The 21,274-nt window shown below is 43.3% G+C and overlaps 1 protein-coding gene across 2 annotated transcripts; it reads right to left on the reverse strand.

Moving 5' to 3' along the window:
* Nucleotides 1-1,048: 1,048 nt before the first annotated feature.
* Nucleotides 1,049-20,381, reverse strand: adcyap1r1b (adenylate cyclase activating polypeptide 1b (pituitary) receptor type I). 2 transcript variants are annotated; one of them, XM_086144379.1, is made up of 14 exons: nucleotides 19,962-20,381; nucleotides 14,777-14,910; nucleotides 10,116-10,218; nucleotides 9,184-9,297; nucleotides 8,523-8,626; nucleotides 8,347-8,444; nucleotides 7,376-7,508; nucleotides 6,985-7,138; nucleotides 6,085-6,145; nucleotides 5,906-5,975; nucleotides 5,722-5,813; nucleotides 3,830-3,959; nucleotides 3,566-3,607; nucleotides 1,049-2,642 (listed from the first exon to the last, which is right to left on the reverse strand). In XM_086144379.1, exons 2-14 carry the CDS (start codon nucleotides 14,840-14,842, stop codon nucleotides 2,454-2,456), a joined length of 1,356 nt encoding a protein of 451 aa, XP_086000505.1. In that variant the 5' UTR covers nucleotides 14,843-14,910; nucleotides 19,962-20,381; the 3' UTR covers nucleotides 1,049-2,453. The 2 variants fall into 2 exon arrangements, with proteins under 2 accessions (XP_086000505.1, XP_086000498.1); XM_086144372.1 differs by having other exon boundaries at nucleotides 1,049-2,655; nucleotides 19,962-20,373.
* Between the last annotated feature and the right edge of the window lie 893 nt (nucleotides 20,382-21,274).

A 21,274-nucleotide genomic window follows, 5' to 3' on the forward strand; every position in this document is an offset into this window, starting at 1 on the left:
CAAGACTTAAAAAAAACTTTTCTATCCTCTGCAGGTCCATCCATATGTCTTATTCTTAAATAAAATAAAATAAAAAGTGGACCAGCTGTTTTGTGCTTGAAGGCACTTCAGAAGGCGCAGAGAGAAAGGGGTCAAGGGTCAAAGGTCAAAGAAGGGCTCGAGGGAATATCCAGGAATTCAGAAACAGGAAGTGAGAAGCGAGTCATTGGCCTTGACGAAAGAAACCTGGATTTAAAAAGGAAAAGACGACTTCAAAACATAATAAAAATATAATGAAGCGGGAGCAGAAACTATATTTTAAATATTTCACAAATAATTACAATGTAATTCCATTTAACATTGTGTTTTTTCAAGTTTTACTATTTCTGATTAATCTGATTCAAGTCAGATGACTATGATTCATAATGACTTGATTTTCATCTTTGATAAGAATTAATTGATTAGTTAGCAGGAAGTGTGTCTTAAATTTAAATTTTATTTATAATTTTTTTTCTTTGCTTTGCATGCCGATGGATCAAACTTTCTTCATTAAACATATTAAAGAAATCAAATAAAAACTTGTTTTTTTAAATTTTAACTTTCAATTTTAAATGTGTTTTATTTTTGTTCACATTCTGATACCTTCCTATTCTCACCTTCCCAATTTTAAAACGGCCTCTGTCCTCATCTCGCCAAGAAAATTATTTAAATGTTAAAAAAAAAAAAAAAATGTGATTAAAAATTAAATTAAAAAAAAAAAAAAAAATTAAAAAAACAAAGATCTGTCGTAATCTGTCACAGGCCGACAGGGGACACTGTTGCCTCAAAAAAAATGATTAATGTTATCGTGGTAGCCTCCGTTGCTCCACACCGATGAAGATGCTTAACTCTGATTTTCCACAGAAGAATAACATGAGAAGAAGAAGAAATAAATAAAGTAGAACTGTAAACAGAACCACGTGGATCGGAAAGGCTCTTTCACGTAGTCCGAGGCCGTTCTCGGGTTCTCTGACATTTTTTGTCCAAGTTCTCCAGAGCCGTCGGAGAACCATCTGTAAGAACGTGAACGTTTTTCTTTTTTTTTAAATCTCTACTTGGAGTTTGAAGTCCAATTATATTTGACGTTCTCTAGAAAATGTTTGGACGGTACCAAGGAGGAAACTACTTCTCTGTTCCGGTAGGTTCTACTTCTTTGACCGTTTGTCTTCACATTGGTTTCTGAGTGAAATATACAGTCGGGTCCTACGATCATTCCCATGAGGGACGCCGCAGAGTCACATGATCCTGAACCAGCCTTCTGGTTCGTGGATCTAGAGCCTTCCTCCGCTAACTTCCTGTTTAGCTAACGGGCAAGACGCTATCGTCCAATCTCTGGTCTCTTCTGGACTTTTAGTGTCTGGACTCCCAAACTTCCTGCGGGCCTGATGACGTGACCCCATATTTGTAGTTCCATTGTTTCGGCCCATCGGTAAAATCAGCTTTTACAGTATTTACAGTTTAATCCAGAAGGTCTGCTGCCAGCGGTTCCTTTGAGAACATCCGCCGAGATAGGTTGGAGAACCTTCTCCACCCGTGACAACCCGAAACCAAAATTGAGAGAAAGTGGCGACTTCACATTTTTGTTATTCCAACACTCGCTGGCCTTCGTTGCCACGGAAATGTGACTCTGACGTTCGCCAGGCTCTCTGGTCGGTCGGTTCCACGGTTCTGTTGTTTGTTTTCCAGATTTTCAAATGCCGGCAAATGCCATGTTCGAATGGGGAAAGGGGGGAGGAGCTAAATTCCACGCCGGTTTTGCAAATGGATGAATCATTGAGATACAAAGCCGGCGATGTAAGCTTCAGGGGGCTTAGAAAGACTGTCACGGGAAATGTGTCCTAAAAGGGGGGCAGATTCATTATTTACAGGGGATTAGATTACATAGTTGATTCCTGGGAGAACCAGGAGAAACCAACCGGGTTTTGGGGGTCCAGGATGAAGAGAGTTGGGGTTCAAAAGGAGGCAAATCTGACTCCAAGAAGGGAGGGCTCAAAGTGCAGGGAGAGGCACTTTGGCACAGGTAGGGTTCAGAGAGGAGGTCAGTCTGGGTGCAGGAAGAGGCCCAGGAGAAGGGAGGTCAGTGTCCAAGGAGTGTTGGACCAAGGTGCAGGGAGGGGCAAGTTGGGGTCCAGGAGGAGACTGGTTTGTTGGCATCCTAGGTGGGGCGGGTCAGGGTCCAGGAGAAGGCGGGTCCATTGGAATCTGAGAAGGGCTGGTCCAGAGAGGGGCCGGTCAGACAAGAGGCTGCTCCGGGTCACTGCAGTGAAGCTGGGTCTCCATCGTAGTCTCGTCCGGGTAGGGGTTTGGGTACGGGTTGAAGAAGGGGTTGGTGAGGCTGGTCATCGGGAGGAGGGTGGGCGAGGGGGGGTTGGCAGCGTCAGGTCCGGCGGACGAGGCGTTCCCAGCGGCGTTGGCGGCGGCGGCGGCGGCGGCGCTCAGGTGGCCGGGTTCTCGGCCTGTAGGCTGGACATGCGGATCTGCGAGCTGCTCTTGCTGAGGATGGACAGTTGCGTCCCCCCGTTCACGCCACTGCTCGCCAGCGAAGGATGCCGGTGCTTCAGGTCCACAGCAAAGTACCGGTTCACCGTCCAGCTGCGCCATTTCCTCTTGATCTCCGATTGCACCTTGAGGGATATACTTCACAAGGTCATTATTAATGGACCTCGCTGAAAGGACACCAGCTGGCTGTCCGTCAGTCTACGTCTGTCTGTCTCCCCGCGCCCGAGGCTCGCCGTTTCCAATGGTCGCTTCCAAAATGTCCGATTCGCGCAATAATGCAAGACAAGACCCTCACCCTGACGCAGCTTGGTACCTCTGCGCCTTTGCCGAGAGGTTCCAGATGCTAAATTCCAATTTGGAGTCCTAGCAAGGACTTGGACAACACGAGAATAAAATGAATTCATTATTTTGGTCGTCCCCAAAAGATGCCGAATCATTTGGGACAATTAAAAACAATATTTCCCTTATTTCCCCAAAGTCACCATGGGTTGTGAAGGGTTGGGTCCCCCCCCCAAAAAAATTGGGACTGGAGTTGTATGCTGCTCTGACGGGCTTTTGGCCTCGCCCATCCCCTGACTTCCACCAAGACTGCCACCAAATGTTCTTGAAAGCAGACCCGTTGGTTAGAATCCCAATGGTCTCTTCTCACTGCTATTAGCCCTCCCTCCGCTAGTTAGCTTAGCATAATGACAGTTGCCTAAGGTATCTGTAGCCCACCCCAGCAGGGGGAAACGAAAGACCAGAACAACTTGACAGGATTTAAAATGTGAAAGACTGGTGGCGCAGTAGCTGAGTTGTTGGAGCTTCCACTTTCACAGCAAGACCTTTCCTGGTTCGGTTCCACAAAAACCGTTGCCGTGGTTACGTTTGATTCGATTGTTACAATTTTAAGTCAAAGAAATCAGAAAACAACGAGCCTCGGCTGTCACTGTTCTGCATCGTTGTACATCAGGTGTGTGTGTGTGAGTGTGTGCGTGTGTGTGTGTGTGAGTGTGTGTGTGTGTGTGTGTGTGTAAGTGTGTGTGATGCAACGTGGAGGAGGGTTTACCTCTCCATTCAGGAAGCAGTAGAGGACGGCCACCACGAAACCCTGGTAGACAAACATGCACAGACACACACACACACACACACACACACACACACACACACACACACACACACGACAACATCACTTCTTCAGAGTTGTTTTTGCAAGTTAACTTAACCAAACAACTTTGTTTTGTTTTGCTTTTTGACTGTTATCAAGATAATTTTTATCGGTTCTTTGACACAACGTCTGCACGCTAGTCTGGTTTCCATGGCGATGCGTCACCTGGAAGGATCCCAGGCCGAGCTCGAACACCAGCCGCTCACGCTTGCTGACGTTCTCCGGGGAAAAGGCGAAGACGGTGTAGTGGATCCCGAAAAGAGGGATCAGGAGCAGGGTGGAGCGGGCCAGCCTCCTGAACACACACACACACACACACACACACGCAAAGTGAGTAATACAGAAAAAAATGCATCCACACAAATACAGACACACACCCACAATCACACAGATACACATGAACATCACACACACATTTAAATGATCATTCACACAAACACGCACACAGCAATACACACACAAATAGACACATTAAATCAAACATATACGTAGATATATACACAAACACACACACACACATTTAGAGACGTGCACAAAAACAAACACACACAGGGATACACAAACACATATATACAGCGCATTAAGACACACAAACACAGAATAACACACAACCAGGAACACACACAGCCAAATACACACACAGGAAAACACAGACACAGCCAAATAAACACACAAACACACACAAACACATAAAAAACACACGAAAACACAGGAACACACACACACAGTTGAATACATGCACAAACAGAGATATAGACACACACAAACAGCAAAATACACACACAAACACAGACACATATTTCCACATATATGGGCACACACACTCACACACACACACACACACACACACACAGATCATTAGAGATTCCTGATTGGTCAAATAAACACATGTCGTCCCTATGAAGGGAGTGAAGGGGATAAAGAGCATTAAAAATAAAATAACATTTCATTAGTGAAATAAAAACCTAATAAAATCAAATATGGTTTTATTTTATTGAGCGAATCATTGATATTTTCCTGCCGCCTTATTAAACTTTGTCATTTAATCACTTTTTTTTCCACAACTAATAAAAGACGCCGTTTCATTTCATTCCTTCTTCCGACGCTCGATTCTCATTTCACGCTTTCACGGCTTTTAATTTGTTTGTTTTTTTTATTCTTTCACTCCCGCTGCGATAAAGATGATTTGTTAAGCTAATTAATTCACAGGCTTTTTTAATTGCCAGGGCGTCAGTCCTGCAGTGGGGAAAAAATGCCGGACAAGAAAAAAAAAAACGAAAATCACACATACAAAAAAATACAAAATTAAAAAACAACAAAGTAGGAAATCACCAAATTATATATACAAAAAAAAAATCAAAATTGCCATTATATAAATATGTAAAAAAATCAACAAGTGGCTGCTTAGATCTATGAAATTAGTTTGAACGGTCAGGGAAGAAAACATAAAATAACATAAAAACAGTATAACATGATATAACATAATGTATTGTCATGTAATGCAATACAATATTATAGTAATATAATAAATTATAATATAATAATATAATAACATAATGTATTGTAATGTCATGTAATACAATATTATAATAATATAATAGAATACAATATATATTTCAAGGGGAAGAAACTCAAGTCTAGTTGCCACAAGAAGATTTTGACGATATAATATGAAATAATATAATATAATAATACAATATTATATAATATAAATTATGCATAATGTATAATGTAATGCAAAGCAATATAATATAATATCATATAATACAATATAAATATCAAGGGAAGAAACTCAAGTCTAGTTGCCAAGAAAAGATTTTGACAAGACAAGACAATATAATATAATATAATATAATATAATATAATATAATATAATATAATATAATATGATATAATATAATATGATATAATATAATATATCATAAAATATCATATCATATAACATAATATAATATATCCGCTATTAAGTGTTTAAGTATCACTTCCTAAGTGGCAATTTCAAAGAAAAATAATGAAATAAAATAGGGGTGGTTGCCATGGAAACAACCTTGACTCACAGGTAAATACTCGACTCGTTCCCGCCGATGTCAGGAGACTGGAGCTTCTGGACGAGGATGACGATGATGCCGATGAAGAGCACAAAGTTGACCTGCAGGGACACGCAGAGGGTGTGAAGGGTCGGGGTAATCGGATTACTTTGTAATGTAACGCTACTCTAATTACATTGCACAGGAAACCCACCATGATGGAGGCCAGGACGGGTCCCTTGATCACCCACCAGATGGCGGTGCTGTCGTTCATGTCCCAGCAGCTGGATGGAGAGAGGGAGGAGGGAGAGAAAGAGAGAAAGAGAGAGAGAGATGGTTGAAGATGAACGTCTCCTCCGTCTCTCCTCCAAACCTCTGCTCTCCATCTCCTACCCGACGTCATCGAAGTGAAACCTCAGCACCGCCCAGATGGTCACACACACCGTGGGGGTCCCTGGACACACACACACACACACACATAATTCACATTTACAAATATTTTACAATGTTCAAAGTGTACAAAATCTTTAATCCTTAATTACACATTATTACACGTCTATTACACGTCTATTACACGTCTATTACACGTCTATGCCATTTGAAGGCAGCTGCTCAGTCATTTTTATTTATTTCGTCAGTTTCCTGTTTTTATTTTTATTGTTTAGTAAACAAATGAACAAAGTAATTTGGAATATTACTGATAAATTATTCAGTATTGTCCAAGTATCTGAAAATACCCCCCCCCCAAAAAAAAAAAAAAAACATAGATAGAAAATATTCAGCAATTTTTAGATTTAATTTACTTACTAATGATTTCAACTGTGGAATGAATTGATTTTTTTTATTTTACTTTTTTATTTATTACTTTTACCACTTTGCCACTTTAATTTTTTTTCATTTTTATTGCTTCTTTTAAATCTTTTATGTTGTGTACATATGTGTGTCTGTACCATAAGCCGCCTTAAATAAAACATATTACAAGTAGTATGTTATTACACACCTATTACATATTAATCATACAGTTATTGCGTGTTTATCACACATTGATTGGACATTTTATCAGACATTACGCGGTAATTCAGTGGAAAGGCAGCAGATAGAAAGAAATTATTAAAAAAAAGATTAAAAAAAATACCCAGGAAACTAAAATGTGTCACTTCTGAAACCAGAGTGTCCGAATCTGATCGGTCGTTATCAGATCTCTCAAGAAATAGACTGCGTAACTTCCCGTGTGAGTGTGTGTGTGTGTGTGTGTGTGTGTGTGTGTGTGTGTGTGTGTGTGTGTGGCCTCACCCCAGCCGATGATGATGTACCAGTAGAAGTACCTCTTCTCGGGAAAGAAGGTCTCCACCAGCAGGGTGAAGAGATACAGGCCCTCAATGAAGAGCCAGAAGTAATTGGAGAGGACGCAGTAGTGGAAGAAGATCATGACGGCCCGGCATTCCAGCTGCAGGACACACACACACACACACACACACACACACACACACACACACACACACACACACACACACACACACACACACCGACGGGAGGTGTGAGGGTGTTACAACAACCCATATTCACTGAGTTTATGAGTGTGTGTGTTTGTGTCTGTCTGGCAGTGTGGATGAGCCAGTGTGTGTGTGTGTATGTGTGTGTGTGTGTGTGTGTGTGTGTGTGTGTGTGTGTGTGTGTGTCTCACAGTGTGGATGAAGCAGTGCTCGCTGTCCTCCTTGGCGTACAGAACGCCGTCCTTGATGAAGACGGAGATGGCCCTCAGGATGAAGGACACGAACAGGTTCATGTGGATGAAGTTCCTGGTGCAGTGAAGCTTCCTGGGACACGAAGGGCGAGCCAGCCAATCACGGCCCGGCACGGGAAACGGAGTGTCATCGATAGCCAATCACAACGGGCGAGAGGCGGGGTCAATCAGTCATCCAAGCATTCACGCCGATGCACAAAATAATTGATATTTATATGTATGTTATTTTGTGTGAGTGTGTGTGTGCGCGCACGTGTGAGGTCCGTGTCGAAAAATGTCAAGACCAAAATTATTATCTAATAAAGCACAATTTCATCTGGAAATATTTCCAAAAAAATATTGGAAAATATTCAGCATTTTTTTTTTTTTTTTAAATTAATTGCTCTAAATGAGCAACGATGGTATTAATGGAAATTTAATTAACTAGTTATAATAAATATATATATATATATATATATATATATAATATAATAATATATGATAATATATGTATATTTTTTATATATTTTTTTATATTATATATTTTATATTATATACATATATATATATATCATATTTTTTATATATTTTATATATATATATATATATTTATAATTTAATTATAATTTATTTAATTAATTAAATAAATAAGTAAATATATAATTATAATTAATTAATTTAATTTATATAATAAATATATATATATTTATAATTTATATATATTATATATATATATAAATATATATAAGCGTCTTTGTGTACCGTGAAAAGCGCTATACAAATCGTATGTATTATTATTATTATTATTATATATATTTATAATTTGATTACATTTTTTGTTACTTTTATTTTTATTCTTTCTTTTACATTCTTACATGTCCATATATACGTCTGTATTTTGACTGGACCGGAAAGCTCCACCTCGTATTTACCTGAACCTGCACAGGATGACCATGGCGGTGGTGAGCGACACCAGAGACGTGCTGTAGCCCACGGTGTAGAGCGCCTTGACCGACACGTAGTACATCCCCTGGGGAACGCAACCAATCAGAATTAAGGATGTTGGAGGGGTCGGGTTGAAGTCCCGAGCAGAGAGCGCCGCACCCACCGGGTGGCTGCTGTTCCCCTCCTCGTACAGACAAGCGTCCACGTAATGGGGGAAGGTTTCCGACCAGCCCAGCTCCGTGCAGTTGCGACTCACCTTCCCCACCTCTGGAGGGCCGAGACACAACAGATCGTGCTGAGTTTTTTAAAAAAAAACAAGCGTTCCTCCCATTAAGGCTTATCTTTGCAGCTAACAAGTAGCTTATAGCATCCTGACATTGTTTTTGTTATGGATTCTTAGGTTTCCCAACAACTGCTAACCGCTAGCCCTCTCCTCTGAATGTTAGAGACGATATCAGGATCACGACTCTTTGCAAAGCTAATACTGACTTGTCGTAGATCCGACCAAAATGTTGACACTAGCAGTAGTAGTTAGCAGCTAGCCATTTTCTGTGTATCTTAACTAACTAGAAATTTAAAGTTTCTTTACAGTTTGTGTTTACCATCTGTTATGTTAGATTATCTGACCAGATGAGGTGACGCTAACACTAGCGCATTAGCCCAGTTTCTCAACTGATAGCGAGGCTATAGCGGCTAAATTAGCGAGTTCATGGCAGCAGTGGGATGTACGTGCAGACATACTTGAAATAAAATGGGCGGTGGCGTTAGCGCTTTTGTTTATGTGACGCCAGCTAGCCGTGTGCTAGCACAAATGCTAATTATACCGTAATCCTCCTCGCTGATGAACTGCGAGAAGAGCTCGGGGCAGTTGACCTCGACGACCTCGCCCAGCCTGGCCGGATGCCAACACGTCAGGTTGTCCCACATCCACGGACAAACTGCAACACACACACACACACACAGAGTGTCAGTGTTTCACTCCACAGAGCCATATGTCGGTGTGTGTTTTTGGATTAAGGAAAAAAAAAAAACAGTCCATCTGTCCAATATAGGAACGGTGCTGGAGAGGAGCCCCCGCCGGGAGCCATGTTTTTTTTTAGCTTTTTTTTAATGTCTGATTTCCCAAAATACAGGGATCGGCCAGCAGGTGGGGCCGCAGACGCCGAGCTTTTTCGAAGTATTTTTTTTAAGTGCGATTTTTATTTCCGTTCACTCATTCTGCCCACTCGGAGGGGCCGCGGCCAATCACGGTTGGCGCTAGAGACCAGGGGGCGGGGTTTAACTCTGTGTCGGCTGTCAATCACACGGAGACAACCAACCAGCCTCTCTCCACATGGGGCGAGAACGAGGGTTCCTGTGGGAGAGAGAACGCCCGTCCTCACCCGCCGCCGCCGCCGCCGCCGCCGCCGCCGCCGCCGCCTCAGATTCTATTTTTACCCGCCTGTTACTCAACACCTCGCTAATCAACGCTGTGTTTTGTTTTAATTTTGTCCTCCGGGGTCACGGCTGTCGCCGGGGCCCGCCGTCCGCGGGGGCCGCGGCGCTCGCCGGCTCCAGAAATAGCGAGCGAGTGAGAAACGTGGGCTTTTGTTTTGTTTCTCCGCCATCTGGAGAACACGCTCATTAGTCTGGAGCGCCGAAGATGCCGGCGTTAATCTCTTGGTTTGAGTCTTATTATTTTTTAATTAGCCGGCTGCTGGAGGAAAAAAAGAAAACACCAAAGAAGAAGAAACTTGCTAAATAAAGAAAAAGCTACCGAGCTCCAGATCCTCCTCGGCGTTGTGAGTTTCCATCATTTCCATGCATTTCTCCTCCTCCCTCTTGATCACGCAGTTGGACAGGGCCTGCTGGCTAGAGAGCTACACACACACACACACACACACACACACACATAGAAGAGAGAGTCAAGCAGCTGAAAAGAATCAACGATGAAATGAAAAGTGGTTCATTTCCACTCCCTGCCAATTAAACACACCGAGCCACCGGTACCCCTGCTGGTGTGTGTGTGTATGTGTGTGTGTGTGTGTGTGTGTGTGTGTAAGGGGAATATATGAAAGAAAACAAGGCTCTTTCTGACCATGAGTCCCTCAGACTCTCCTGTTATTTCAATGGAGACACTGAGGTCACCCCCCCCCCCCCCCGCCAACCGTCCCCCCCACCCGAGGGATGCGCCCCAGGCCACCGGTGACGGAGGCAGGCGCCTGACAGGGGGAAGAAAAAATAAAAAATAATAAGGACCCCGCGCTGGCGAGACGCCACGTCACGGCTTTATGGAGGGACTTTCAGTGTCCGACGTCAGCGACGAAGATTTAGCGGCGGGATGGAGACGGGGCTCGGGGGCCCTTATTTCCCCCCCCGGGGTGATTTGCGACGACCTGGCAGGAAGTATTTCGTGAGGAATGAAGCAGCGGGAGAACGGTGACACATTCATTGATTTACCGAGACAGAGAAAGAGAGGGTGAAATAGATAGAAATTATTTTTGTTTTCCTGGGTTTAGGGGGATCCAGCGCCCTCTAGTGGTCATAACTGGGACTGCAACAGAAATAGATCGCGAGTTGATCTAAAGTTGATCGATTTTTTTTTTTTTTTTTTTTCAGATAGGATGAGGAAACGGACTAAAATAGAATTGGGATTAAAAAAAAACTGAAGTCATTAGCTAACGGCTAATGAAACCCCAGTGCAAGAGTGGGCAATTATTTTGGCTGGCATTTCTCATATTATTTTTATGTGTGGGCCAACACTATATCATGTACATAGAACAAAATGAAAATCGCAATTTCAATATTGGCATTTATTTAACTTGAAAATCATTAATGATCACATAAATGTACCAACATTATTTCAATTAATCATCCATATAAAATGAAACAAAAGGAAAAAAAAAAAAAAAGGAGTTTCTAAATTCAATATTGATTGAAAATACTTATTAGAATATTCAAAGAAAATAGATTAGCGGGCCGGAAAAAAAAAAAAGCAAAACGGGCCAGTGATGCATCTCATATAACCAGGACGTGGCGTCAGAGGCGGGGCTTCTGTGCAGGACAGCACTAAAACCTTCCTCCATTGTTGGGGTTAATCTCCTCTGGAATCACAGAACTTTATCGGACGGAAGAAATCGATCAAAACGAACGAGCAAAAGCATTCATGCTGTTCGGAGGTATGGCCACTAGGGGGCGCTCGTCTCTACCGATTTCTGCCAAACCGGCGCCGATTTTGGGCGTCGAGGGAACATCTCCGAAGCAAACGTCTGGCGTGTTCACCCTCCCTCCAGCCCACCGCCCGCCTTCCACCATATTTATCTTCCCGCTGCCTCCGACGCCACGGGAGAACGTAAATAACGGATGCGGATTAAGTTCAAGTCCGGGTTCAATAATTTAGCGGCGTGTCGTCGAGGCCGGCGGGAGGAGGTTCGCGTAAACACGTGAAATATTCAAGGCGGGATCGAAGCCACACCCCATCCACCCGTCTCTCCATTTTAGTACATCTGCCTTATTTTCTTCTCATATTTCCTTCTGCGCCAATGAGGAGAAACAATCCGGGAGGATTTCCTTCTTCTCCCGCTACGAGATAAATTCTAAATTAAAAATAAGGTGTGCGGCCCTGTGATTGACAGGTCGAGGTTAAGCCCCGCCTCCCGCGGGGACCCGATAACCAGGATTACTAGTATATATTATGAACGAATGAATTAATATTTACACAGTAAGTGCAAGCGTGACATACATTAGACACAGTCACAGTATTCAGTGGAAAAAGTTCAAATTATTATCAGATAATATCTGATTATCTGATACTATAATTAATATTATATTATAATTTTAGATAATTATTCTGTTTGGGTTCCAGCATCATGGCTGAAGTCCTGGAGTTTTTGCATTTGATGACTTTTGATGGAAGGAGGATATCATCTGTAGACTATCGCTTCCTATGCTAAGCTAACTAGCAGAGGAGCATCTATCTTCTCATCCCTCATCGTCCGGAGCCTCCTTTCCCGGTGGGAACATTTGTTTTTTTCAAACCTTTTCCTGATGGGTCTGATTGAACATGACCCTTGATGGAAGGAAGCTACAATTCCAATGACAACTATTCGTTATGCTAAGCTAATTAGCAAGGGTGCTAATTTTTGAAAGAGAAAAGCATCTATCTTCTTATCTTGTTTCAGGGATCCTCCCTTCCTGGTGAGTTACAGGGTCACTTTTTTCAACCTTTTCCTGATCGGTTTAATGGAACATGACCTTTGACGTTGGGAAGCTACATATGCCAACAGACTCCTCTTCTTTATGCTAAGCTAATTCGCAAAGGTGCTGATTTTTAAAAGAGGGCTTTTCCTGATTGGTCTGCTTGAAGATGAAGGGATGAAACCTTATTATCTGTTGTGTTTTTTTTTGCGTCCTCACTGATTGCTTGCTAGTTATAACAGTTATTTGTTATTGAGTAGAAAGTGAAAGTGAAAGTGAAAGTGAACCTGGCTCCAGGTCCGAGGAGGGTGATGTCGTTTCCGGCTGAATTAAAAAAAAAACTCCACCCGGTCAGACGTGAAGCGGTTATGATGTGTGGGGTTTTGCTGGGCCGCCAGGGCGCCGGTGCCAGACGCCACGCCAGTTTACGCACGAGGATCCGGCAATTAATTCTCTGCCGAGGAACCTCCTGTGACTAATTATATCACACCTGTCCTACATCGTCTAGCCGTGTATAAAATGGGTCAGACTCCGTGCGTGTGTGTGTGTGTGTGATGATGACTTCATGATCACATGACCCCGAATCCATCTAAAACAAACAGAACAATCACTGCAAATTAACGGTGAGCCTTTCATTTCCACTAATGAGTCCCGCTACTGTCAATCTAGCATGCTAATGCTAACAAAACGCCCGTCTGTTCATTAGATTCAACACCTTGCCGACATTGATTTGAATAATAAGGGCTTTAAACTCAGAATAAATGTGGACCATCTTTATTCTGGTGCCGTCTTGTATTGCAGCATAAATGACTAATTACCCGTTTTGATGTTTCACGCCCCCGTACTTAATTACACAGTTGTAATCAATACACAAACAACATCGGCTGAGTTGTCGATGCCCAAATTGTTTTGTTTTTTTTTTGTTCTTTTTTTTTCAGCATCGGCTCCCGGAACAAATCCATTGGCCTTATCTGGATCACATTGCTCGACTTTTCTGTGCCTCTTTGGTGAGGTTTTTAATCCCATCTGTTACAAATCATCTGTTTGGACGCAGTCAACATAGTAAATAAATAGTATATTCTAGACGTCTGTAGAGCTTCTCAGTCCTGCAGGTCATGGGGAATTCTTGTATATTATATCATATTGAATATCTCATATATTCTATAAATTTCCTTTTCAAAAAATATATTTATTAATCATAATATAAAACAATGAACATGATAAAACATAATATAATATAATAATTCATTACACATTATTATTATTATTCATTTATAATTAAAATAAAAAATAATACATTTAAGAAATAAATGTAATAAACACAATTAAAAAACATCTATTATCATCATCTTATTAGTAAATTACATTAAAATATTACTTGAATAGATATATGCAATAAATAATTCATAAGCTTATTATCATGATTTTATTATTAATTTATAATTGAATATACATTTAACATATCTAATAAACAAATAAGGCCAATAAATACTATTTAATGCAAAATAATAATACATTATTATTATTATTATTATTATTATTATCATTTTATTATTTTTCATTTATAATTAAAATATAAATGTAATAAATTATTCTGGCTCCAACAACTCAATCATCTGTCTAATCTAACATCATCTCATCTAATCTAATCTAATCTAATCTAATCTAATCCCCAAAGCGTTTCAGTCCTCAAAGATTTACCAATAATGTTGACGATTAATAAGTCAACAAAAGATGAGACGACCTCCTGCGAGTGGGTGAATTATTAATGGACGACAAGTGGCCTTCGATCCCCGCTGCATTTATTCAGGCCAAGGTGCACCTGTTGAGTCTGTTTACACACACACACTCACACACTCACACACACACACACACACTCACACAAACCTGCACGTGCACACACACACAGACACACACACACAAGGAAGATATTGCTTGTTCCAGCTTACGTCCTCAAACGAGGACCCTGGATTTGACTCATTTCATCCATTTATAGAATTTCAAAAGATTCCTGTAAAATTCCCTAATCGATAAATTAGTCCATTTATTAGAGAAATTTATGGCAATTTTAATTAAATAAGTAAATTAAATTACTACATTTATCAACTCGATCAGTTAATTTAAATCATTTTCTACATCCCATTAATTCTATTAATTTGTGTTTAATGAATGAATTGATTGATTAATTAATTACAACCTAAATGATTAATTTGTCACGCCGGTTGCCCCGGGCAACCTTACCGAGGGCAGGAGGAGGAGGAGGAGGATGACGGCGGCGTTCGGCGGGCGAGCGTGAAGGGCGGCCATTTTGGCTCCTCGGGTCGGGAACTTCCTGAGCGGCGGCGTCTGGTCTGAGACGTCTCTCCTCAGGACATCTGAACAACACAAGAAATAACATCATTGATCGACGGATCAATAATCAGTGATCAATGCATGTGTGTGTTTCTGTAACTAATGGTATCTATGAAGCAATATGTGTGTTTATGTAGACTATAAACTGAGTGAGCATGTTTGTGAACGCGTTTTTCTATCATGCTGTCTATGAAGCAGTGTGTGTGTGTGTGTGTGTGTGTGTGTGTGTGTGTAGACTATCAACTGAGTGAGCATGTTTATAAATGCGTTTTTCTATCATGCTTTCTTAGAGCAGTGTGTGTGTGTGTGTGTGTGTCTGTGTGTGTGTGTCTGTGTGCAGCTGAGTTAGTGTCTGCATGTGTATGTGTTTATGCCTGCATATGTGTGTATGTTGATGCTATCTATGAAGCGGTGTGTGTGTGTATTTGTGGATGTATGTGTGGGAGTGTGGCGATCAGCAGAGTCAATGTTAGCATATGTGTGTGTTGGTATGTGTCTCACCTGTGTGTGTATGAAATAGTGTGAATGTGTGTGCGTTCCCTTCATTATGGATGAAGCAGTATGTGTCTGTGTGTGTGTGTGTGTGTGTGTGTGTGCCTATGTGTAGAAGATGCAATATGTGTGTGTGTGACTGTACGATCAGCCAAGTGAGTGTGTTTTTGTAACTATGAAGCAGTGTGTGTGCGTTTGTGTGTGTGTGTGTGTGCATATAATTCATGGCATGGAAGAAGCAATGTGTGTGTGTGTGTGTGTGTGTGGGGGGGGGGGTCTGTACTAATTTGTGAAATCCATCTTAACCAAAACAGCAAAATAATTCATTCATAAGGCATAACGTAAATAAATTAATCAATAAATCACCAAAAAGTGAACAACCGATCCTGATCTGGTCCTCGCTCAGCGTGACATCACAAATATTTCCACTTCCTGTCTTGAAAAACGCTGCCGGCCAATCACAACAGTCCATTTCTCCATGGATCGTTTAGTCTGGTTGGCGTGACGACGCTGGCTGATGCTTATTGACACTGGCTGACACGCTAACATTGCGCAGATAACGTGCTAACCAAACATTAGCATGCTAATAACACGTTAATAACACGTTAATAACACGTTAACGGCCCGCAATAAGCCGCGGCCCGTCTTAGAAGGGGCTCCTTGGCGTTCCGCAAATCTAAAAATTCCCCTTCGCTCCCGCCGTCTCTCAGCGGAGGCTCTTCGCCGGGAAACGGGTCACATGATGCGAGGTAATGAGGCGGCGGTTCTCCGTATCCAACGTCTGACCTCGCACACTGTCAGCTGTCGTGTTCTGGCCCTGAGTGTGTGGTGCGTGCATGTGTGCATGTGTGTGTGTGTGTGTGTGTGTGTGTCTTGCCAGCTCCGTGGAACCCTGCAGGGCTTGCATGAGAAAGCCAAGTCGCAGGACGGAGCGGGTCGGCAGGCCTCGCCGCCAGGAATTAGATCCCGCCCCCTTTCCCCCGGCCGTTGTCAGGAGCAACAGCTGAGCGAGCTGCTGGGTTTGGATCCTGACCCCCAAACACACACACACACACACACTCACTCACACACACACACACCTCTACTGTAAACCCGATTCAGAGAACACAACACGGGTCCTTTCGTCAGAAAGGAAAGCATTTCGGAGAAGAGTTTTTTTTTTTGTTTTGTTTTGTTTTGTTTTTTTATCAGCGCAGCGTGACAGGAGGCCCCTGGGTTCGCGGCCAACGCCTCACAAAGCGCGCTGACGCCCCAAAAGCCTTCGCCCCGACTCCCCGTCCCTGGCTCGAACACACACCGATTCATTTTCTGTCTTTCTTCTGAGAAAGACTCGTCCCTGAGAAGTCAGGGGGCGGAGCCAAATTCACCCCCTCCGCCCGCCCTTCCCAACTCGAGGTCGGATTAAAAATTCATCTTTATCACAAATCATCATCCGGAGAGAGAGAGAGATACGATTGGCCGATATTGACGATCAATTTCGGCATCAGCGTGCGATCGATAAGCTGTCAATTAAAGATGTTTGGTTTGTTTTCTGCATGCTAGAAAACAGCGAAGTCCACACACGCGTGTGTGTGTGTGTGTCTGTGTGTGTGTGTGTGTGTGTTTTGAATGAATTGACTCACCAACTTGCAAAGAGGACTAGAAGATGAACGTGTATTCAAGGCAAACATAGTAAATAAAACGTGACACATCTAAATAACAAAACAAGACAAGTGTGTGTGTCTGTGTGTGTGTGTATGTGTATGTGGGGGGGCCATTTGAGGTTGGTGTGTATGTATGTGTGTGAAGGTGGGGGGGCAATTTGGGGTAAAGTGTGTGTATGAGTTTTTGTGGGGGGGCCATTTGGGGTTGAAGCGTGTGTGTGTGTGTGTGTGTGTGTGTGTGTGTATTGGGGGGCAATTTGGGGATGACGTGTGTGTGTGTGGGGGGGGGGCAATTTGGGGTTGAAGTGTGTGTGTGTGTGTGTGTGTGTGTATGTGTGTATGTATATTTGGGGGGGGCAATTTGGGGATGCGGTGTGTGTGTGTATGTATATGTATATGCGGGGTTGGCAATTTTGGGATGAAGTGTGTGTGTGTGTGTGTGTGTGTATGTGTGTGTGTGTGTGTGTGGGTATATATATGTATATGTGGAGGGGGGGATTTGGAGGTGAAGTGTGTGTGTGTGTGTGTGTGTGTGTGGGGGCGCAGCAGAATGGTTTGGGCCCTCGGGTTGTTCTGAGCTCTGGCCCTGACAGCTGCCGTAGCCCCGGAAAGCACACACACACACACACACACACACACACACACACACACACACACACACACACACACACACACACACACTCCCACTAGACTCTTCAGGAACGGGAGACAGAGACAAAGAGGGGGAGGGAGAGCTGGAGCCCCTCTCATCCATATTATGCTCTTTCCTCCCACGGTGCACCTTGGGGGGGGAGGGCGTTGCCGTGGTTACAGGACGTCTGAAAACAACAGCGTTGTAACCGTCCGTCTCCCCAGAAGTGGGCGGGGCTTGAACAGGAAGTGGGTCACACCGCTTTCCTGTTTTCGGTCCCTTCAAACCGCAGCTCTGAAGAGGTTCTTGCAATTGTTCAGGTTCCTCTTTTTACTGGTCCAGCCCGCCTGGGGTTCCACCCAAGGTTCTCCCCCAGGTTCTACCCAGGGTTCCATCTCCACGTTCTCTGCCTTCTGACATTCTTAAACTTCCCAGGAACCCCATCGTTTGGATGAAGGTGCCCTCGGACCAGAACCTCTTGGTTTGTTCCCTCCTTTGGTCCGGTTCTCGCAGTCCAGCATGAGAACATCTCAGTGGGCCGGCTGGACATGGTGCCATCTACCAGAGGTTCCATCTGATCCACCTCCGGAAGGAGAATCCAGAAAAAGAAGAATACGATTCAGATGCAGCGATCTAAGAAGATCAGAAAGTGGAACAACTGCTGTCTAAGAAGGTCAGAAGACGGAACATCTAAAATCCAAGGAGGAACAACTTAGATCATAGAAGGTCGGAACATGGAATAACTGTGATCTGAGAAGGTCAGAATGAGGAACAACCACATCCTCAGAAGATTGGAACATGGAGCAAATATGATCTATAAAGATCAGAATGTAGAACAGCTACAATATCTGAGGGTCAGAAAGTAGAACAACTGCAAACTAAGAAGATTAGAACATGGAACAACATTCTCAGAAGATCCAAGCCTGGAACAACCACAACCTTGGAAGATGGGAACGTAGAACAGCTACCTTCTGAGAGGGTGAATGTGGAACAACGGTGATCAAAGAAGGTCAAAACATGGAACAACTACATTCTAAGGTCGGAACCTGGAACAACTACATTCTAAGATCAGAACCTGAAACAACTGCAAGCCTAGAAGGTGATGAAGGATGAAAGTGTGGAGCAACAATCATCTGAGAAGGTCAGAATGTGGAACAACAACCTTCTAAGAAGGACAAAACATGGAACAACTGCGAACAAAAAAAGGTCACAACAGGGAACAACTACAGTGTAGGGTTAGAACCTGGAACAACTGAAATTTCAGGAGGTCAGAACCTGGAACAACCACATTCTAAGAAAATCAGAATGTGGAACAAATACAATCCCAGAAGGTCAGAACATGGAACAATCGTGTTCAAAGAAGAACAGAGCATAGAATAACTACATTCTGAGAAGGTCAGAATGTGGAACAACAACCATCTAAAAAGGTAAGAATGTGGAACGACAATCATTTAAGAAGGTCAGAATGTGGAACAACAACCATCTAAGAAGGAGAAAATGTGGAACAACTACCATCTAAGAGGGTCAGAATGTGGAACAACAATCATCTAAGAAGGTGAAAATGTGGAACAACAACCATCTAAGAAGGTCAGAACGTGGAACGTTCCACTTTTTGTATTTTGCATTCCCTCAGAGCTTCCAGGAAAGCTACCAGCAGGGCATGGTGGTGGTGGGGAGGGGGGTTCCACACAAAGCAGATCTGCAAATAGACCTTCTGGCTGAGCTCCTGCAGGTTCCAGCGCAAACACACCAGCGCATGGAAGGTGGAACCTCCACCCCCGGACAGGAACCCAACCGGCGGTGGAGGAAGGATGGAGACGGATGGATGGAGGAGGGAAGCAACACAAGGTCACTCCTGGCTTTCTAAGTAAAAAAGACCCGGATGATAGAAAAAAAAAAAAATCTGATTGGGGGATCGAAACCGCCCCGGGTGCGCGTGCGCGTCCACATGCACGAACTCTCTCTCGCACACACACGAACACACACACACATATGCATTTTTTTTTTCCTCCGGGGTGAAAAGAAACGATCGCGCGTGGAAAGGAAACACACCGTTTCTAACGCAGTGCGTGTGTGTGTGTGTGTGTGTGTGTGTGTGTTTGTGTGTGTGTGTTCCGTCTCCCTTGTCCCACCGACACATGCCGCAAGATCTCGCTCTCCTCTCATCCATCCATCCATCCATCCATCCATCCATCCATCCATCCATCCATCCACCCCCCCCGCTGACAGAGAGCCAACCCGCCGACGGGTCGTCATTCCCGGCCAGGTCCGGAGGTCCCACCGCTCTTTCTCCTCCGCCGGTTCTCACCGTCATCCCGTCGTTCTCCGGCGGACGCTCCTCCGTGGGTGGTGGGGAGGAGGGAGGGGGGGGCAATTTGCGGATCCGGGAGCCCACGGGTGGGGTGGGTGGGAGAAACTTCCACTCAGTTTGTAAAACACACTTTCCCTTTTTTTTTTCTTCTTTTTCTTCTTCTTCTCTTTCTTTCTTTTACGTCTTCTCGAACCGGGAGCTCGGTTTGGCCACGCGCTAAGAAGATTAAAAAAAAAAGAAATTAGGAATGAATCACAAAAGCGATAAAAATAAGTAAAATTATAATTGTTATATAATTTAATAATAATAAAAAATAATAATAATAATCCCGTTGATAATCGCGGTGGAGGATTAGGGCGCGGAGTCCGCGGTGCTGCGGCCGAACGCGTCTCCTTCCGCCGGAGAATGCGCCGCGCATTTCAACTAAGTCCCCCTCCCTCCTTCCCTCCTTCCCTCCTTCCCTCCTTCCCTCCTTCCCTCCTTCCTCCCCCTCTCTCTCTCACTCTTCCGCGTGCACGCGCATCCCCGTGCACGCCGGCGAGCACCAACCGACTAAAACCCCAAGGGACGCAAAAGTGTGGGCGACGCAAATAGGCCCCTTGTTGAAATAATCCGTGCGTGTGCGCGGGTCACGGGTCGGCGTTCAGGACCGTGGACAGCGACGTGTTTTTTTTTTTTTTTCGTTGTAATATTATGGGATGCCCCACCACCCATATTATTTTGGGGTTTGACACCGGAAACATTAGAAATGGAAGAGAGTCGATTGTCATCCGGAATTAGGAGATTATTTTCTAATCCGGTAAATATTCCGGTAAATAATCAAACGCGCGCGTTTGATTTCCGTCAAGCGTGAGTGACGTCACAAAAGGTGACGTTTTGATTTGGAGATGCGGGATTAAATCACAGAAGAACGGTAATCTGGGTGAAATGTCCTCACATATTTTACAAAACGTGGGAACGACTTCTTCTTTATTTCAATATTCATATGATAGAATTATTTTTATTATTATTTATCATTCATTGTATATTCTAAAGGGCCTTTTTCTGTTTTAATTACATTTTATTCAATTTATTTTGTTTTTGTTGAGGATCCAGAAGGACTTAAACCCAGGGTGGGTGTGTGTGTATGTTGTCTGTGTGTGTATATTTGTGTATGTTGTGTTTGTGTTCAGGCATTTCAGTGTCAGTGTAAATTTGTGTGCGTGTGTTGTGTGTGTATATTTGTGTGTGTGTTGTGTGTGTGTTCAGGCATCCCAATGTCTGGATTTGTGTGTATTTGTGTGTGTGTCTGTGAGTGTGGGCATGTGTGT

The sequence above is a fragment of the Fistularia commersonii genome, chromosome 1 (genome assembly GCF_037954325.1).
Source record: "Fistularia commersonii isolate RoL2024-O1a breed Wild chromosome 1, RoL_Fcom_v1.0, whole genome shotgun sequence".
Lineage (NCBI taxonomy): Eukaryota > Metazoa > Chordata > Actinopteri > Syngnathiformes > Fistulariidae > Fistularia > Fistularia commersonii.

Excerpts from the sequence above, each read along its gene's own strand:
- adcyap1r1b (XM_086144372.1), bottom strand. The coding sequence starts at position 14,842 with ATGGCCGCCCTTCACGCTCGCCCGCCGAACGCCGCCGTCATCCTCCTC. Across the intron at positions 8,445-8,522 it reads AGGGGAACAGCAGCCACCCG|GGGATGTACTACGTGTCGGT; the intron begins GTGGGTGCGGCG and ends TGCGTTCCCCAG. Across the intron at positions 5,814-5,905 it reads CCGTCCTGGCCTCCATCATG|GTCAACTTTGTGCTCTTCAT; the intron begins GTGGGTTTCCTG and ends GTGTCCCTGCAG.